Source organism: Cynoglossus semilaevis, chromosome 15, assembly GCF_000523025.1.
Source record: "Cynoglossus semilaevis isolate Cse_v1.0 chromosome 15, Cse_v1.0, whole genome shotgun sequence".
In the NCBI taxonomy this organism is placed as follows: Eukaryota; Metazoa; Chordata; class Actinopteri; order Pleuronectiformes; family Cynoglossidae; genus Cynoglossus; species Cynoglossus semilaevis.
Window position 1 is genome coordinate 2,507,868 of NC_024321.1, and position 15,893 is coordinate 2,523,760.

The 15,893-nt window shown below is 37.5% G+C and overlaps 1 protein-coding gene and 1 long non-coding RNA gene across 5 annotated transcripts in view; one reads left to right on the forward strand and one right to left on the reverse strand.

Annotated features, from left to right (window-relative positions):
- LOC112488136 (uncharacterized) overlaps positions 1-7,628 on the reverse strand; it is an 87,016-nt gene extending 79,388 nt beyond the window's left edge. The window contains exons 1-2 of one of the 2 annotated variants that reach the window (XR_003051900.1): positions 7,532-7,625; positions 6,257-6,440 (exon numbers count right to left, since the gene is read on the reverse strand). This is a non-coding gene — a long non-coding RNA (uncharacterized LOC112488136). Of the gene's footprint in view, positions 1-6,256; positions 6,441-7,531 lie in introns of both variants that reach the window. The other variant, XR_003051899.1, reaches the window with a different exon arrangement.
- The window catches only part of LOC103390592 (sodium bicarbonate transporter-like protein 11), a 30,018-nt gene extending 15,586 nt beyond the window's left edge, over positions 1-14,432 (forward strand). For all 3 annotated transcript variants that reach the window (XM_008326509.3, XM_008326510.3, XM_017039321.2), the window contains exons 3-20: positions 1,016-1,111; positions 1,279-1,322; positions 1,938-2,157; positions 2,247-2,328; positions 2,411-2,534; positions 2,656-2,865; positions 3,776-3,860; positions 3,951-4,076; positions 4,205-4,318; positions 4,951-5,083; positions 8,367-8,440; positions 9,206-9,455; positions 9,826-9,932; positions 10,431-10,596; positions 10,922-11,095; positions 11,862-12,057; positions 12,471-12,640; positions 13,320-14,432. In XM_008326509.3, coding sequence (XP_008324731.1) covers positions 1,016-1,111; positions 1,279-1,322; positions 1,938-2,157; positions 2,247-2,328; positions 2,411-2,534; positions 2,656-2,865; positions 3,776-3,860; positions 3,951-4,076; positions 4,205-4,318; positions 4,951-5,083; positions 8,367-8,440; positions 9,206-9,455; positions 9,826-9,932; positions 10,431-10,596; positions 10,922-11,095; positions 11,862-12,057; positions 12,471-12,640; positions 13,320-13,386 — 2,438 coding nt within the window. In that variant the 3' untranslated portion in view covers positions 13,387-14,432. The remainder of the gene's footprint in view (positions 1-1,015; positions 1,112-1,278; positions 1,323-1,937; positions 2,158-2,246; positions 2,329-2,410; positions 2,535-2,655; positions 2,866-3,775; positions 3,861-3,950; positions 4,077-4,204; positions 4,319-4,950; positions 5,084-8,366; positions 8,441-9,205; positions 9,456-9,825; positions 9,933-10,430; positions 10,597-10,921; positions 11,096-11,861; positions 12,058-12,470; positions 12,641-13,319) is intronic.
- Positions 14,433-15,893: the final 1,461 nt, after the last annotated feature.

A 15,893-nucleotide genomic window follows, 5' to 3' on the forward strand; every position in this document is an offset into this window, starting at 1 on the left:
CCTGCTGTGTGCTTGTCAACAGATGGTGTAGTGGTGGTGGAGGGAGGGGAGAGGGGGGGTGAAGTAAAGCGTTTCTCAGTGGGAACACTCTTAGTGAGGCTAATGCACAGCATCCTAACCTTGACACAGAAAGCTGGTTTATCTCAGTGTGGTCTAACACAATGGAGCCGGAATGAGTTTGTGATGGTCCTTATCACAGCTGATTATTTTATGTTCTCTAAATACATCACATGATATGACAGAAGCTTATCTAAGATATAAAGTGACCCTGAACAACCTGAGCATTAATCATTATTTTCCCTTGATGCAGGCTTCATAACAACATAACCTAGCCGTTGTGCTAGAATGCATAACAACATAACCTAGCCGTTGTGCTAAGTTTCTGTAGTGCAACTGCTTTTGATTTTTGTCTATTTAATATTTTGAAAAAATTCAAATTCAAATATATTATTCAAATGAATATCAGTTTAAAGAGAGCTAAGATAAAATATGTATGTTTAAAGAGCATAATCATGTATCCAAAATTAAGGTGGTACTTCAGATGTTCAATTTAATTTAACGATTATTGATTAAAAATGTTACAAATTTGATAGGATGACATACAACCAGGAAGTTACACACTGTATATGTCATATATGCCAGAATAAGGACATGATTCAATAAAAGAACTGGCTGTGACAAGTACAAAGAGAATAGCTTAGCTTGGTTAGCTAAAAGACATGCTAGTTTGTAAGACATCTTGGTCTATATGTCTAAAAAGATGAGCATTTTAAAAACATGTTTTTTAAAAATCACTTGAACGTCCTGGAAGTTTACCAAAAACCAGTACACGCAGTAACCAAAATATAATGAACATTGTGTCCAGATTCAGATAAACATTATCCACACTTTGTTTTTGTGGAACATAGCTAGCCAAAACAAAGTGCTGATAATAGCGAATGAGGAGCCAAGACAAAAACATATTAATAAAACAGTAAAGTGACATGATCGTATCAATGCTTGTTTTTCATCCCAGAGCTGCAGGATGAGAAAAAGGAGGATCGTGATGATAATTCAACAGTCAATGAAAAAGACTACATCTATGAAAATGAAGTCCAGATCAGTCTGCCAGGTCTGTTTGGCTTTTTATGCCCATCACTATGTTACTGCAAGGTTATTTCAGTTGGTGTTCAAAAAAATCATATGCATCATGTTATAAAAAAAATATTAATTATATATTGCTATATAGATATTGAACATTTCCTATATATTAAATGTATTTGTTTGCTCTCTCCACAGAGTCTGACGGTCCAGGATTTGGACTGTTGAATACAACAAGAAAAGTATGTTTATTTTATACTGCACAATTAAATCAGTCGTTTATAACGTTTATCCTTCCTTTTAAGACGACTCACAGCATAAAATACTTCCAAACCTGTTATGGTCAGAAAAGCAACTTTTCTGAACACAGTTAAATTTGCGTTTCCGTTATTATATATTTAACACTAAGTCTTCTGGGTAGATTTGGGACTAAACTTCGAGATAATTTAAGTTTGCTCATTTTTTTAAAAATTCTGGCTACATTTTTCTTGTTTTTAGTACAATTTGCGTTTCCATTATTATATATTTAATTGTGGGATAACACTTAGGCTTCTGGGTAGATTTGGGACTAAACTTTGAGATAATTTGAGTTTGCTCATTTTTAAAAAAAATTCTGGCTACATTTTTCTTGTTTACTATTTCTGTACTGTATTGTATTTATGTATATTATAGTTACCTCATGGACAAGGGAAGCTAAATGTTAGCTCTTGGCTAACCTTTGTTTTGTTTTTTTTTGCTTTATTTCTTGCTTGTCGTTTATGGGTTAACTTTAATCCTGTGTAGCACGTCAAAGATTAATCATGTTTTATTCACTAACACGAATTTTTGCACTACTCTTTGATTCGATCTGTAACCAGTATGTGAAGCCGATGGATTTCCAGGAGGAAGTGCGTGCTCAAAGAGACCTGGACAGCTTCCTGGCTCAGGCCACGATACTCCTGAACGAGAAAGCAGCTACTCTGGACGAGGTTCTCAGAAATATGTTGACCAACATGATGAAGGATGACCTGGGGAGGTGCAACATGGACGCGATCATGAGCTCGCTCTTCACGGATGCTCGAGGAACAGAGTTTAACGGTAAGCAAAATTATTAATGGAGAGCTTTCATGTTCTTGTCTGATGATGTTCTTTATCAGCTGTTTAATTGTTTGGTTTTTTTTTTTTAGTTCAGCTACTTGCAGAGACCATTCAGGGTGTTACTGCCACTTCCACTGGAGTTCGCTATCAGCAGTCTTGGCTCTGTATTCTGTAAGTTTACTTTAAAACATTTCCAATTCATTTATCAAATTTGTCATTGGCCTGTTAACTGATTAAAACCTGTCTGATTTAGCTCCCATGTTCGGACTCTTCAGAGACGTCACGTTTGTGTCACACGTTTGGAGAGACCTCAGAACTGGGGAGACAACTGCTGCGAGGCTCGATACGTCATCCTCATCTTAGCTCCTCCTAGAACTGTAAACGCAAATGTTGCTTTTCTCTTTGTAACCTCGTCTGTTTGTATATTTCGCATATGAAGTTATTTATCGTTATCTAAAATTAGATACATTTGAACTTTTCCCATCATCCCCTTCTCAGAAAAGCACCAAGACGGCCATTGAACTGGGTCGAACCTTAGCCTCCATGTTCGCGGACATCTCCTTTAGACAAAAGCTTCTGGAAGCTCAGACCAAGGAGGAGTTCAAACAGGAGTTGGTCTACCAGAGACAGCAGCTGTCTGCGATCAGAGAGAAACCAGTAGTGGAGGAGGTAGAGGACTCAGATCCAAGGAAAGGGAAACCACTCCAGGTGAGATAGAGGAAGGTGAAGGGACGTCAGCTCTGAGGTTGTCTGGTCTTTGTTGCATTTAGGGAATTTAGCAAGGTTTTATCGTCCTTTCACTCGTCATTTTAATCAATTTAGAGCCACTTTAATATTTTTGTTTACGTGAATTAATCTATTTTAGCTCATTTAGTGTTTTATTTTAACAAGCTTTTATTTTTGGCTCAGTAAAAAGCTAGCCATTACATGTTGTATAACTTTACTCTTCCAATTTTCTTTGGATATTTTTTGCAATTATTTGCTAACTTTATTTTTTATTTTTTACTTGATGTTTATGTTCAGTTTTGATAGTATTTGAGAGTAACATCTAAGCTATCACTTAACTAAACGTATTTAGTATATAAAAAAGTGTTGACATACCACATGTTTAACCACTTCATTTACACTCACTTGTTCAGGATTAACTGATTATCTAGAACAGGGGTTCCCAAAGTGGGCGGCAGTGGGACACAGTGAAAAACTGTACTTCAGTTTACTATTTTACTTGACTCAAAAACAATCCAGTCGTATCCGTTTACTTTTTTCATTTAAAGATAATCTAGCAATGTATCAAAACAACAGGTCATTCAGACTCTGGTACTAAAAGAATAAAGTCCTCGGTACAAAAAAAGGTTGGGTGCCGAGGATCTAGAGAAATGAGAGTCATCCACAGTGACTGACTGGTAAGCCTAATGCAGTGAGAAAATCCAATACACTGTACATTATACATTAGAACAATAAAAAACTCTTTAAACTAATTTAACTCCTTAGAACAATAACAAACTCTTTAAACTAATTTAACTCCTTAATGTTACTAAATGTTAAAATTCGCGTTTTCCCCTTGACTTATTTTGTATAACATTTTTGTCTTCTTAACTGAGTATCTTTTTGAATATAGTGCTGTGAATTCTTCAAAGCCGGCAAAGGAGTTTATAATGACCTTCGACGCAGACTCCCCCTCTATCCCTCTGACTTTACAGATGGTACAATATTTTTTGCTGTACATGAAACATTGATCATTTTCTGACCTTCATGCTGTGCATATTTACCTAGTCTGCAACAAAACGTTACAGGCATCATTGGGGAGGATCGCTCTCTGCTCAAATACACAACCACGGCTATTTTTCTCTACATTGCCATTCTCCTGCCAGCCATTGCCTTCGGGTCACTCAACGATGAAAGCACAAGAGGAGAGATGGGTAAAAGCATTGGCTTCAACTGAAATAATTCGAGATTTTGAATGAATTTGTACTGAAGAGTTAAGAGTTGATTTTGCCTCCCTGTCAGATTTCCAGCACATTTACATGATGTGATTCTTTTCTTGCAGATGTTCAGAAGACTATTGTTGGACAGAGCATTGGAGGAGTGATCTATGCTCTGTTTGCAGGCTCACCACTGGTCATTCCACTGACCACTGCTCCCCTGGCTATATTCATTAGTGGTATGTGTTTGACGATAGTGCTACAAAAGAACTGAGTGTTTTAAAAGAAATATAACGATACACTTTCTGTTTAAGTTTCGTAAAAGAACCAGTAAATGAAGTGGTCTTTGCTATTGCTGCCAAAATGAAATTTTAAAAGGCATTTGCCTGAAACACTTTACACTGTAAACATCTCTGTCAACAACACCTGGTTTATAAAAGTGTCAGTACACTTGCAAATAGAAATTAAAACCTATTTGAGAGCCAAAGTATTTTATATTTTAATGATACCCCAACTAAATAATATAGCTGTAAATGACTAGCTTTGGAGCATTTTTTAACCTTAATATTGTAACCCACGTGAGCTCGCTTGGAATTTAATTTAGGGCTTCTGAAATGCCTCATAATTTAAATTTGATTTTAAAAAAGTTACTGATAAAAATATTTTTTCAACTCGCAACAAATTGTATTTTTTCACTTTCAGTTAAAATAGAATGCAAAATATAATGCAAAAATATTTGGCTGGAGCATTTTGATTGATGGCTGCAATCAAGCGACTGAAAAAATGTATTTGAGGTTGCCAGAAATTTCAGATGCCAAAAAAAAAGGTTAGGAAATCCATAATTAAATACGTCTGTTTTTGTACTCAACAGTCATCCGAGGAATCTGTGACGACTACAACTTGGACTTTGACGCCTTCTATGCCTGCATCGGTTTATGTAACAGTTTCTTCCTCATCCTGGGAGGTGTATTCAACGTCAGCCTGCTGATGAAACTCTTCAAACGGTGAATACTAAAATGAATCTACACACCTCTCTGACAAAACGAGTTAAAGTGACACGTTCCAGACTGAACAATCTGACATGACAACAAATCGTGTACAAACTATTTGTAACACTTTCTATTATAACAACTCCTAACAACCAATGTCACAAAAAAACACTCTCCCTCTCTTTCTTTCTCCCCTTTGCCCGGCACGTCAGCGAATAACATAATATGCAGCACACAGCATCACAACAACAAAGCTGACAAGTCGTGTAGACATGACCTCGTGGGCGGGCCTGTCCATCAGCCCTCTCTCGTGGCAGAGCAGAAGGGGCTGACTTTAAGACATATGCAAAGGTGGATAAGATCAGATAAGATCGGGTTCAACATAAAAGGATTAGACAATCGCTGATCCCATAAAATTAGGTAAATTGGTGCTGCGCAGGTGTCTACAAAGCCGCAGTGATATGAGTGTGAACAGCAGAGGCATTTAAAATAAATGGACTTAAATTACAGGGTTTCCACTAGAAGAAATCCACACTTGACAACATGACTAACATGTTTTCAATTTACCCTTTCAATTCTGACCAAATCTGTATTTACTGAACTTAAAATAATAAATGGTATGCAGGACATATATAAGAAAAATTTCAAAGCATGTCAATATTTTTTTTTAAATGAAAAGTATAGGCTGCATCAAATGAAACCAGTGTCATCAATACTTGAACATAAGGAAAGTGAAGACCTATTCTCACGTAAAACAATTTGCAAACAGAAAACACATATGGACTGGCTCATACCATTTTACGGTGTGTGTCACGTAAAAAAGTTTGCTCACTATATGCGATAAAAACTCTATAACAAAGCGAAAGAAAATCACTTTTTTTTTAAACACTTACATAGTTTTAGCAATGTTTTTAAACAACAAAGCACATTTTACCAGTCAATGTCCAGTAATTATCATACAACAGAAACCCAGATGATTTAAACTAAGTTTTTTTAGATTTCATTATAATCAAATTATTTGAGTTACTCGAATAATAGTTTCAGCACTATATTCAATTGTTAAAACATTATTTAAACTCATTTAGACTCACTTGGACTCATGATAAAACTGTATAATTAAGAAGAAATCGCCGTGAATCATATCGCAAGTTAGGTTTATCTTTATATTATTAAGCAAAAAGGACTCACATTTTCAGGGAGGATGGGAAGAACCAGGAATCTGCAACACCGCCCCACAGTTTAGGCCACGCAGATCACTATGCCACACAAAGATGCCAGTCATCAGGTAGATGAGGGACACTGAGCCGTCAGTGCTGTAGATGCCCAGGCGTCTGTTCAGTCCCAGAAATCGATGCTGCGCGTCCATCTATGCCTGGTTGAACAAAGAGGAGGGGGGGAAATGGTGAAAGATAAAAGACCACAACGTCACACAAACCTCTGGGATATTTTGTCAGAGTATCAGGCAGCTAGCCTGGCATAACATTTATAAAGCTAGCACCAAAACCCCTCGGTTACCCAAGTGCACACCTTACTGGATGAATGGAGTACTAAAAAAACTTAGTTCATTCTGCTAATGTTTGGCAATGTCCCATAGTTATTCCTTATTACAGTAAAACGCCACATATGCTAACTACACAGTTCACAACTGAATCCAATTTAAAATGTATTGTTTTAGGCCTTGTTTCTGATAATACATCATGAAGTGAAAACATTTGATTTATTAATAAGTGAATATTTGTCGACTAGTTGCCGACTAGTAATGTGCATTTAATGTTTATGTGATATGTGTGTTTTGTTTGCTCAAGTCAACTTTATGATTTTACAGCGTTATATACACAATGTTTCTTAACTGTAATAAATCAAATGTTTTCACTTCATGATGTATTATCAGAAACAAGGCCTAAAACAATACATTTTAATGTATTGTAATATTTGTGGACAAATATTTTTAAATATATATTAATTTATATTTAAAATGTATTGTTTTAGGCCTTGTTTCTGATAATACATCATGAAGTGAAAACATTTGATTTATTACAGTTAAGAAACATTGTGTATATAACGCTGTAAAATCATAAAGTTGACTTGAGCAAACTCCTGGAAGGGGCGTGATAAGTGATAAACAGACACATGTGTTATACAAATATTTTCTTATTGACAAGTCTCCACGGTTAAACAAGTCCATAAACATCAGTAAAAATTATATATGACTCTCTAGTTAGCTAGGTGAAAGCTAATATAGCTATCGTATCTATTACCATAGACCGGGTGGCCTAACCAAAGGCTGACTAGCAACCTGTTCATCACGTTAGCCGCATTAGCAATTTTAGCTAAACTCGCCAAGACTCTTCCAAAAGTGATTTACTCCTGGTAAACGATGTACAAAATCCTTCCACGTCTCCAACATAACTATCTTAAAGTTCAGTGTGCCATTCCTCCCGAAATACTTTAAAAAAATCAAACCAGGTAAAGCTTTTCATCCATTCCATTTCGCGGCAGTACCGGAGTGTTGTTGTTGTTGCTTTTTTTTTTTTTCCTGGAAGGGGCGTGGCCTCCCAATACTCCCCAGTCAAATAATTTTCGTTTCAAACTAACCAACGAAAAATAAAAAAAATGAGGATTTTAGCTCAATACTTCTTACTTGGGTTTTTTTTAATAATAAAATAATAATATTAGTTATTATTTATAGTTGTTTGTTTTATATACCTTGTTAAATTGACTTTCAAATATTCTTTGACCACCATTATAGCTAGGACAAGCAGAACAATAAAAAATTTCACTGTTTTTTTTTTTTCTAATTCAGCCTGAAGTTTTATTTTATTTCATTTTATTAGTTCCCTTAGCAAGTGCTGGTGTATTGTGATTCTTTTTAGCTTTCCTCTTGCACAACTCAGATGTGTATTCAAAACAAAACAATATAATAGTAGGTGTTATATTTGATTTGACCAGACAGAGCCAGCAGCACAGAATGTGTTTTGTATTACAGAGGCTCAGCTGAACATTTTTCACAGTTGCATTAAAGGAGCCCCCCATCAAGTTCATTTCAAAAGCTATTCTAGACATTTCAAGGACAATTTACCTCGAGCCTGCTTTTGTTTTCTCACCCTGCCGCGAGCTAAGTGATAAACAGACACATGTGTTATGACTTCCTGTTTAACATGAATAATGTTGAATGTTCACTGCTGCTATTATAGCAATCATTTGGCCTTGAATGGACGGTTGTGTCTGCAGGCGTATTAGACTAAAAACAACGTTGAATGATCACATGGTGTTTTCTTTTCTTCCCATTATCGCTCAGCTCGACGGAAGAAGTCATTGCATTGTTCATCTCCATCGCTTTTGTGGGGGATGCAGTGAAGGGCACCATCAAAAGTGAGTGGGGCCGAGGTCAGACTACATCGAACATGTTGTAAATGATTCCGCGGCTGAGCCGTCACCTCTGCGATGACACGTAAAGGTCGAGGCTGTCGTTTGTTATCGGTGCAGCATAAAAGAACGCGCACACGTCGTGTCTTTGGAGAGATGCAAGCATGAAATCCCACCAGACCGCTTGTGTGACTGTGTTTGTTTTGGTGTCTCTGCCCACTGACTGATGCTGCATTTGTTATTAGTTGATCTGTGAGGGTTTATCATATCAATAGAATAAACTGTGTGATTGTGAATGGTTGTTTGTCTCCATATGAGACTCATTGATTGGACAACTCCTTAAGATGCGTCTCCTCTGCCTCATAGCTACGGCCCCACAACAGATTATACTGAATTTGAAACAGTACTGATAATTTACCTTAGTTTTAGAAAGAGATATTTTTACCGAACAGATTATACTGCATTTGAAACAGTACTGATAATTTACATTAGTTTTAGAAAGAGATATTTTTACCGTTTTTAATTATTATTAATGACAATATTAACATGCCTCTGAATCTCACAGTTCAAAAGTTATGATAAAAAATTTAAAAGTGCTGGAAAAGTTTAAAAAAAAAATTGCAGTATTGTACCAATAATGCAATTATATTTTGCATATTAATGAAGTTACCCTAGAAATATTCCCCCATTGGGAAGAATGTCAAATATGTTAAATGACACAATTTGAAAATAACATTTTGTGTTGTGTCTCCTGTGTCTTCCACTCTTTAGTTTTCGAGCACTACTACCTCGGACCCACACTGACCACAACAAACAGCTCGCTGGTCCTTCAGCAGATTAGTGAGATTCTGCAGACGGCTAACAATCAGACAGGGGATGCGATCCCACCCACCGAGGGACACCTTTCAGTTCTGCTGCCCGAGTCTTTGGTGCTGTGTACGAGAGAAAGACCAATCCTGTGTCTGCTGCTCATGTTAGGAACTCTGTGGCTTGGTTACGCCCTCTATCTCTTCAAAAGGGGGTACAGCTTTTCTTTCTGCTTCTTCTAATCTTCTGTAACTGTAAACAAAAAGTACCACTTGATTTACCTATTGATGTATGCTTGTCTACACATCATCTGCACACCATGCAGCTATTTTTTGTCAAATGTCCAACCAGGCTTCTGCTACGCAACTGCCTTATTACGTCCTCCAATGCCTTTTGAGGAGATAAGACTTAAACATCTTCCTCAAATAGAGCTATATATTAGCCAAAATGAGCTAATTACAGTCAGTCCAAATCCATCTGTGACAAACTATAGTCTCAGTAACTTTAACAGATGACGTCAGAGCTAGAAATTGTTCAGTTATTTCCAACAGATTAAATGACAAGTCTGTGTCTTCCCCCCACAGCCCTTATCTAAATGACACAGTCAGAGAGGTGGTGTCAGACTGTGCTCTGCCCACCTCCGTCATCATCTTCTCCTTCATCGGCTCCTACCTGTTCCTGGACATACCGCGTGAGTTATAAGATATTTGTTTCTATTAATATTATTTTTCTTTCCTTTTAATGTAGCAAAAACAGATTCAAGTTACCAAGGTTGTCAGTCCCCGTCACCGTGTCTGCTTTAATCCCCATGTTAACAACAATATATCATAACAGTACCAGGACCATGACGCGCCACTGGTGTAAAGAATACTGCAGGGGGCGCCCTGACTTAATCTGAGTTTCATTTCTACAATGCTACATAATTTGTATTTCGCCTTTTCAATTTTTTTTGGAAACAAATCAAACTAACATAAGAGTGAACCAGATTTTAATGTTGGATTTTTGCATAAATTAAGAACTATTACATATTTGACTAACATAAGGTTGAGTGCAAGAACCTGGTTGTGATATGTTCGTAAACCTGGTGGTAAAATTCCAGTTTCAATTTGACCATTGTTTGTAATTTTCTTTTTTTGGTTTCTGTTTTTCCATTCAGTTCCAGTCTTTAGTGTCCACGATCGTCATTTAGTTCCAGTCTTTAGTGTCCACGATCGTCCCATCTTCAACTACCCACAGCTTGATAAGCTTTCAGGAATGAATGCCCTCAGTGCGGTTGGTCTGGGTTTTCTCCTGGCTCTGCTCATCTTCATCGACCAGAACATTGTCATCTCACTCACGCACGTTCCAGAACACAAGTAAGAGCAAGAGTTGACAATCTGATCGAACGAATGACCCGCGCCAGGTGTAGATATCATCTGTTGAGTCGTTTGTTTACTTCCACAGGGACTTAGACACTAAATCAGCATTCTTCACCTTGGTTAATTGCTCTGAAGCATCTTCTCTTTTACAGCCCGTCGTATTTGTTTTACAGGTGTCTGAATGTCTTTATTAAACTCTTAACGTTCTTCTCTATTGTCGCACAGCTTCCGTCGTAGCTCGTATATATCAGAAGTTGTTGCTACATCAGGTTTTTCTAACTCGGTGAAACTGCGTATGTGTGTGTGTGTGTGAATGAACCAGGCTGCTGAAAGGCACCGCCTTCCACTGGGACCTGGTTCTGACCGGATTGATCAACATCCTCATGTCCTGTCTGGGTCTGCCGTGGATGCACGCCGCATTCCCACATTCCTCCCTTCATGCCCGACAGCTCGCCAAAACAGAGCAGCACGTGGAGAACGGACACCTCTACACCACGTGAGTTGATGAAGCGGGGTGGAAGATGAAACCTCATCTGACCGGCTTTGTGTGTAAAGCCTGATCACTTTTCAACTGCTCTGACATACTTTTCAGCTGTTTACTACTCTGGGCCTTATTCGACCTATTTGTGATGCAACTCTTAGAAAATGTTAGCCATTTTAACTAACTTTTAATCATACCAAAAATCATATTTTTTGTATTAGGCACACTGCTGCCTATTTGTTAACCTGGAACTAGCTAAGGACTCGTTAGCTAGCTTTGACAACTTTTATACATTTTCATTTTAACAGTAATACTGTGGTTCTCAAACTTTTTTAGTCATACCTAGCTTTGACGAAATTTCGACGAATTAGACAATTTTCTAGCCCTACCTGCCTCTGAAAAAAACGTAATAAATTACAAATGTATTGAACTAATACCTATAGTAACATCATATTTTATTTTAATGAATAAGGAGTAAACAAAAGTGAAGATTTCCTTCCATATTATGTCTCTGTTCCCTACCAGTGGGGCCCGCCCCACACTTTGAGAATCACTATTTTAATAATACCATCCTTATTCTATGTATTTTGACTTTGTACTACTCTCAGGGCCATGTCTCCATTTACTTTAACTGCTACATTACAACCATTTTAGCTAGCTTTTGGACTAACGGAAATATGCAATTATATAATTTGTTTGCCTAAATAATATATATATTTATATAACACATCTTATTTTTTGTGTTACAGCATCGTCTTTTATCTTATTTTTTGTGTTACAGCATCGTCAGCGTGAAGGAAACGCGACTGACGGCTCTGGCGGCCAACATCTTCATCGGCCTGTCGACCTTCATGCTGCCTGTTCCTCTGCAGTGGATTCCTAAACCCGTCCTCTACGGCCTTTTTCTTTACATCGCAGCCACATCCCTGGATGGAAATCAGATGGTGGATCGTATGTGTCTGCTACTCAAAGAACAGGTGAATTCAAATGGTTTTAGTTGGATTCAATACCAGAGTTTTCTGCAATGCTATGTAAAATGTCTGACTTGGCGTATTACATTGCATTTACCAGCGGTGGTTGGAATTGAAAAGAGAATCATGTGTTGAGTTAGAGGCTCATCACCGATTCAGCAGGTTACAGGAAGTTGACTTTTAGTGGAAGGTCATCGGTTTGATCACAGGCTTCGAAAGGACACCAGTTGTTCATGATGCACAACCACGACAGGCTACAGTCCATGTCCTTTCAGTGCCTGTCACTGTGGGAGGATTGCATCAGAAAAAGGGAACATGTTCTTTCCTTCCCATTAATTCAGTCTTTTACATGCAGCTCAGCCTTCTTTTGCTCTTCAACCAAAAAGAACCTCATCTCATTTTCATGTTTCTACGTCTAGACGTCCTATCCTCCCACGCACTACATCCGTCGCGTGCCTCAGAGGAAGGTCCACTTCTTCACCGGCCTGCAGATGACCCAGCTCATCATTCTGTGTGCATTCGGAATGTATCCTCTGCCCTACATGAAGATGGTCTTTCCGCTTCTGATGATTCTGCTCGTCCCTGTGAGGTAAGGTCACCTGAGGCCAACACGGGCAGAGAGGAGAGCATAGAGTTTACCACATAAAAGCCCTGCGTGCACCAGGGACACAGTGAGCAAGGTCGAATTAGACCAATATCCTGACAAGGGCATTCAGGTTTTTCATTACTATACAATAACCTCTATCAGATTTGAATAAAAAATGTCCTACATACATACATATATGCATACATACATATACATATATAAAGATGGGGGTAAGCAGGGATGGTGTCCCCTTTTGAGCAAAATGAACAAAATGCACACCCTTTACATATACAGTACATACATATGTACGTATATATACATATATGTAAACATATATGTATTTACAGTATACACATATATACATACATATTCTACACATATATGTATTTACAGTATGTACTTTATATATATACATACATATATGTACACATATGTAAACATATGTGTATTTACAGTATATACTGTATATATATATATACATATATGTACACATATATGCTTTTATAGTATATACTGTATATATATATACATATATGTACACATATATGTATTTACAGTATATATGCTGTGTATATATTTAAATAAACCAGAGGGGTGCACCTTGTTACGTATTTCCCTTTTAAACTATGTTTCTTTGTTGAAAGTCTACATGACTAAACGTGTCTTCTGTGTCTCCGTGCAGAACCAGCCTTCTTCCCAGAATGATCGATGCCAAGTACCTGGACATCATGGATGCCCAGCACATGTAAAAACACTTCCTGTGTTGAGTTAGGGTATGAATACCAATAATCATGGACTTTTATTTACTATCAAATGTGGCATAGAGAAATGTTTCTGTTGCATCAGTATCCACTTTTTATTAACGGACTTCAAAACACACACACACACACACATTCCTATTCTGATGCAGTTGCAGACAATACAATTGACCAAATGAAGTACAATTTATGAGAATCTTTCAACCTCAACCTACGCCGTTATTTTGTAAGAAAGGAATGGACAAGGCTGTTTAGTCCTAAAAGTGAATTTTTGGAAGTATACCTAAAGTAGTATTGGACCAATAGGCAGAGACGCCACCACCAGTAGTATCATCTGGATACTACTGCACATTTCAAAGTACCAAGTGAAAGACACAAAAATGTAGTTTACATTATGTGAAAGTACAGAGGTTTCATCTTTTCCCTGTTTTAAAAGACAACTGTTACAACATCAATATGAAAATGAAATATCCTACCATCAAGGCAAGCAACAATAAAAACATTAGCTGTATGAAATGTTTGCAAGTAAAAACCAGCTGCAGACAGCCTCTGTATTCACTGTAATTGTAACTTGTGTTGTCCTAGACTGTGGTTTACCGTTGTCCTCACAGTAATGGGTTCAGCTGGGCAAAACATTTATCTTCACTACCAGACAAAAGACCGCGTAAACACATCGTTAGTTACCACAAGTCAAACCAATGCCATTTATTTTGTATATTTTTTTAATAATATGGACATTTCAGTTTGTGTTTGAAAGTTTAAAGATCATTGTGTTTGTAAAGATGTAATTCTATCAATTATATATTTTCAATGATTGTCTGACTACACAGTAGACGATACGTTTTTCTCACAGTTTTCACAACAGGAACGTCTAATGATTGCCTCCATCTCTTGCTTTTGCGTCCACACGTATGTTCAATCTTGGTGTACAAAAAGGTTTCTACTGTATAAATGTAACTGTATCTTTTCACTTAATTAAACCAGGCTGTGACGTGGAGCTCTATTTAATTCAGCAAATAAAGAGTTGCGTTTCTTTTTGTCTGTTGTGCACGGCCTTTGTCACTGAGTTTAGTACCGATCATTGTATTAACCCAGTGCATATCACTACATCACTACATTCAAGGCATCAGCTGTTCACATTCAACTCCAGCACTTGATGCCGCCAGCTGATTGGCTGATGAAGCTTTCATATTCATAGGCAGGTAAATAGATTTACTTCTATCTATCATCTATATATCTGTCTATCTACTTCTATATATCTGTCTATCTATCCAACCATCCATCCATCTATGTATCTGTCCGTCCGTCCATCCTTCCATCCATCCATCTATGGTGTGCTTATGTTCCTCTTACCCTTTTCTCTCTCTAGAATTAGTTGTATATGATTGTGAGTATTGTTTTAATCATAATATTAAAAACAAAAAACATTTCTATCAGTATTTCTTTACAATTTCAGAGGACCCTATGTGGAGTTGGGACCCCCAGGTTGAGAAACACTGCTCTAACCTGCTCCTTATAAAGTGATTCCCAGCTTCACTTTGTTTTTTTTCTATCTATTAACACCATGGTGACATTCATTAAGGGGTCAGGGGGTCAAAATTATTTTGGTTCAGGGGCCACGTACAGCCTAATTAGATGTCAAGTGGGCCGGACCTATACTTGGCAAAAAGTCAATTTTTTACTCTATTGTTTTCATGCAAATATATAAATATATTCGAAAATATTGATATTTATTGAAATATAACATGACATGTTGATGCGTCTTTTTAATTTCAAAATTCAACAAGCTGGGCGGAATCAACCCCCTCACAGGCCAGGTATGGCCCACGGGCCGTATGTTTGACACCACTGAGAGAACAAGAACAATGTTTTTCTATTTCTGTTTGTCCAGCTTTACCTCCCAGCCTCCACAGTACGTCATTGTACATTTACGTGAATAAATCGAGACGGTGCTTCAGATGTTTCCGTTTCTCAAACGTGGCTTGGCCTCAGTCGCACACTTCACGTTTTGTCTCCTGAGACCAGGACACCACTGTCCAACTGCTCTCAGACTTCTTTAAATGCCACTACCAGACTGAGTGTCACAAAGCTTTTACACAGAGTGGATTCTGTCTGTAATCCTTCAACCATGAAGACCTGAGCGACGTCGAGATGAGGTTTCAAAGCAGAACTGTTTTTTATTACTGAGAGTTCTTTTCAGGCTTGCGGCGGGGGGTGCTGTCATCTTTCTTTCTTTTTTCAAATTAAAATCCTATGACTCTGAAGTTGACATTGTTAAAGCTCATATGTCCTAGTTTTGTAGTGAAAATACAGAAAGTCACGTTTAAAAAAATACAAATTTTGTCACAAAGATAAAAAAAAATGTTATTTTGTTCTGCCTGCTACTGACTGAGGAAAACAAATCCAAAAAGCAGACAGAGCATTAAAATGAGACACACCACAGAGTGACTCCTCACTCATATTCGTCCTTGTTCTCAAGGTGGACTTTACAGTAAATT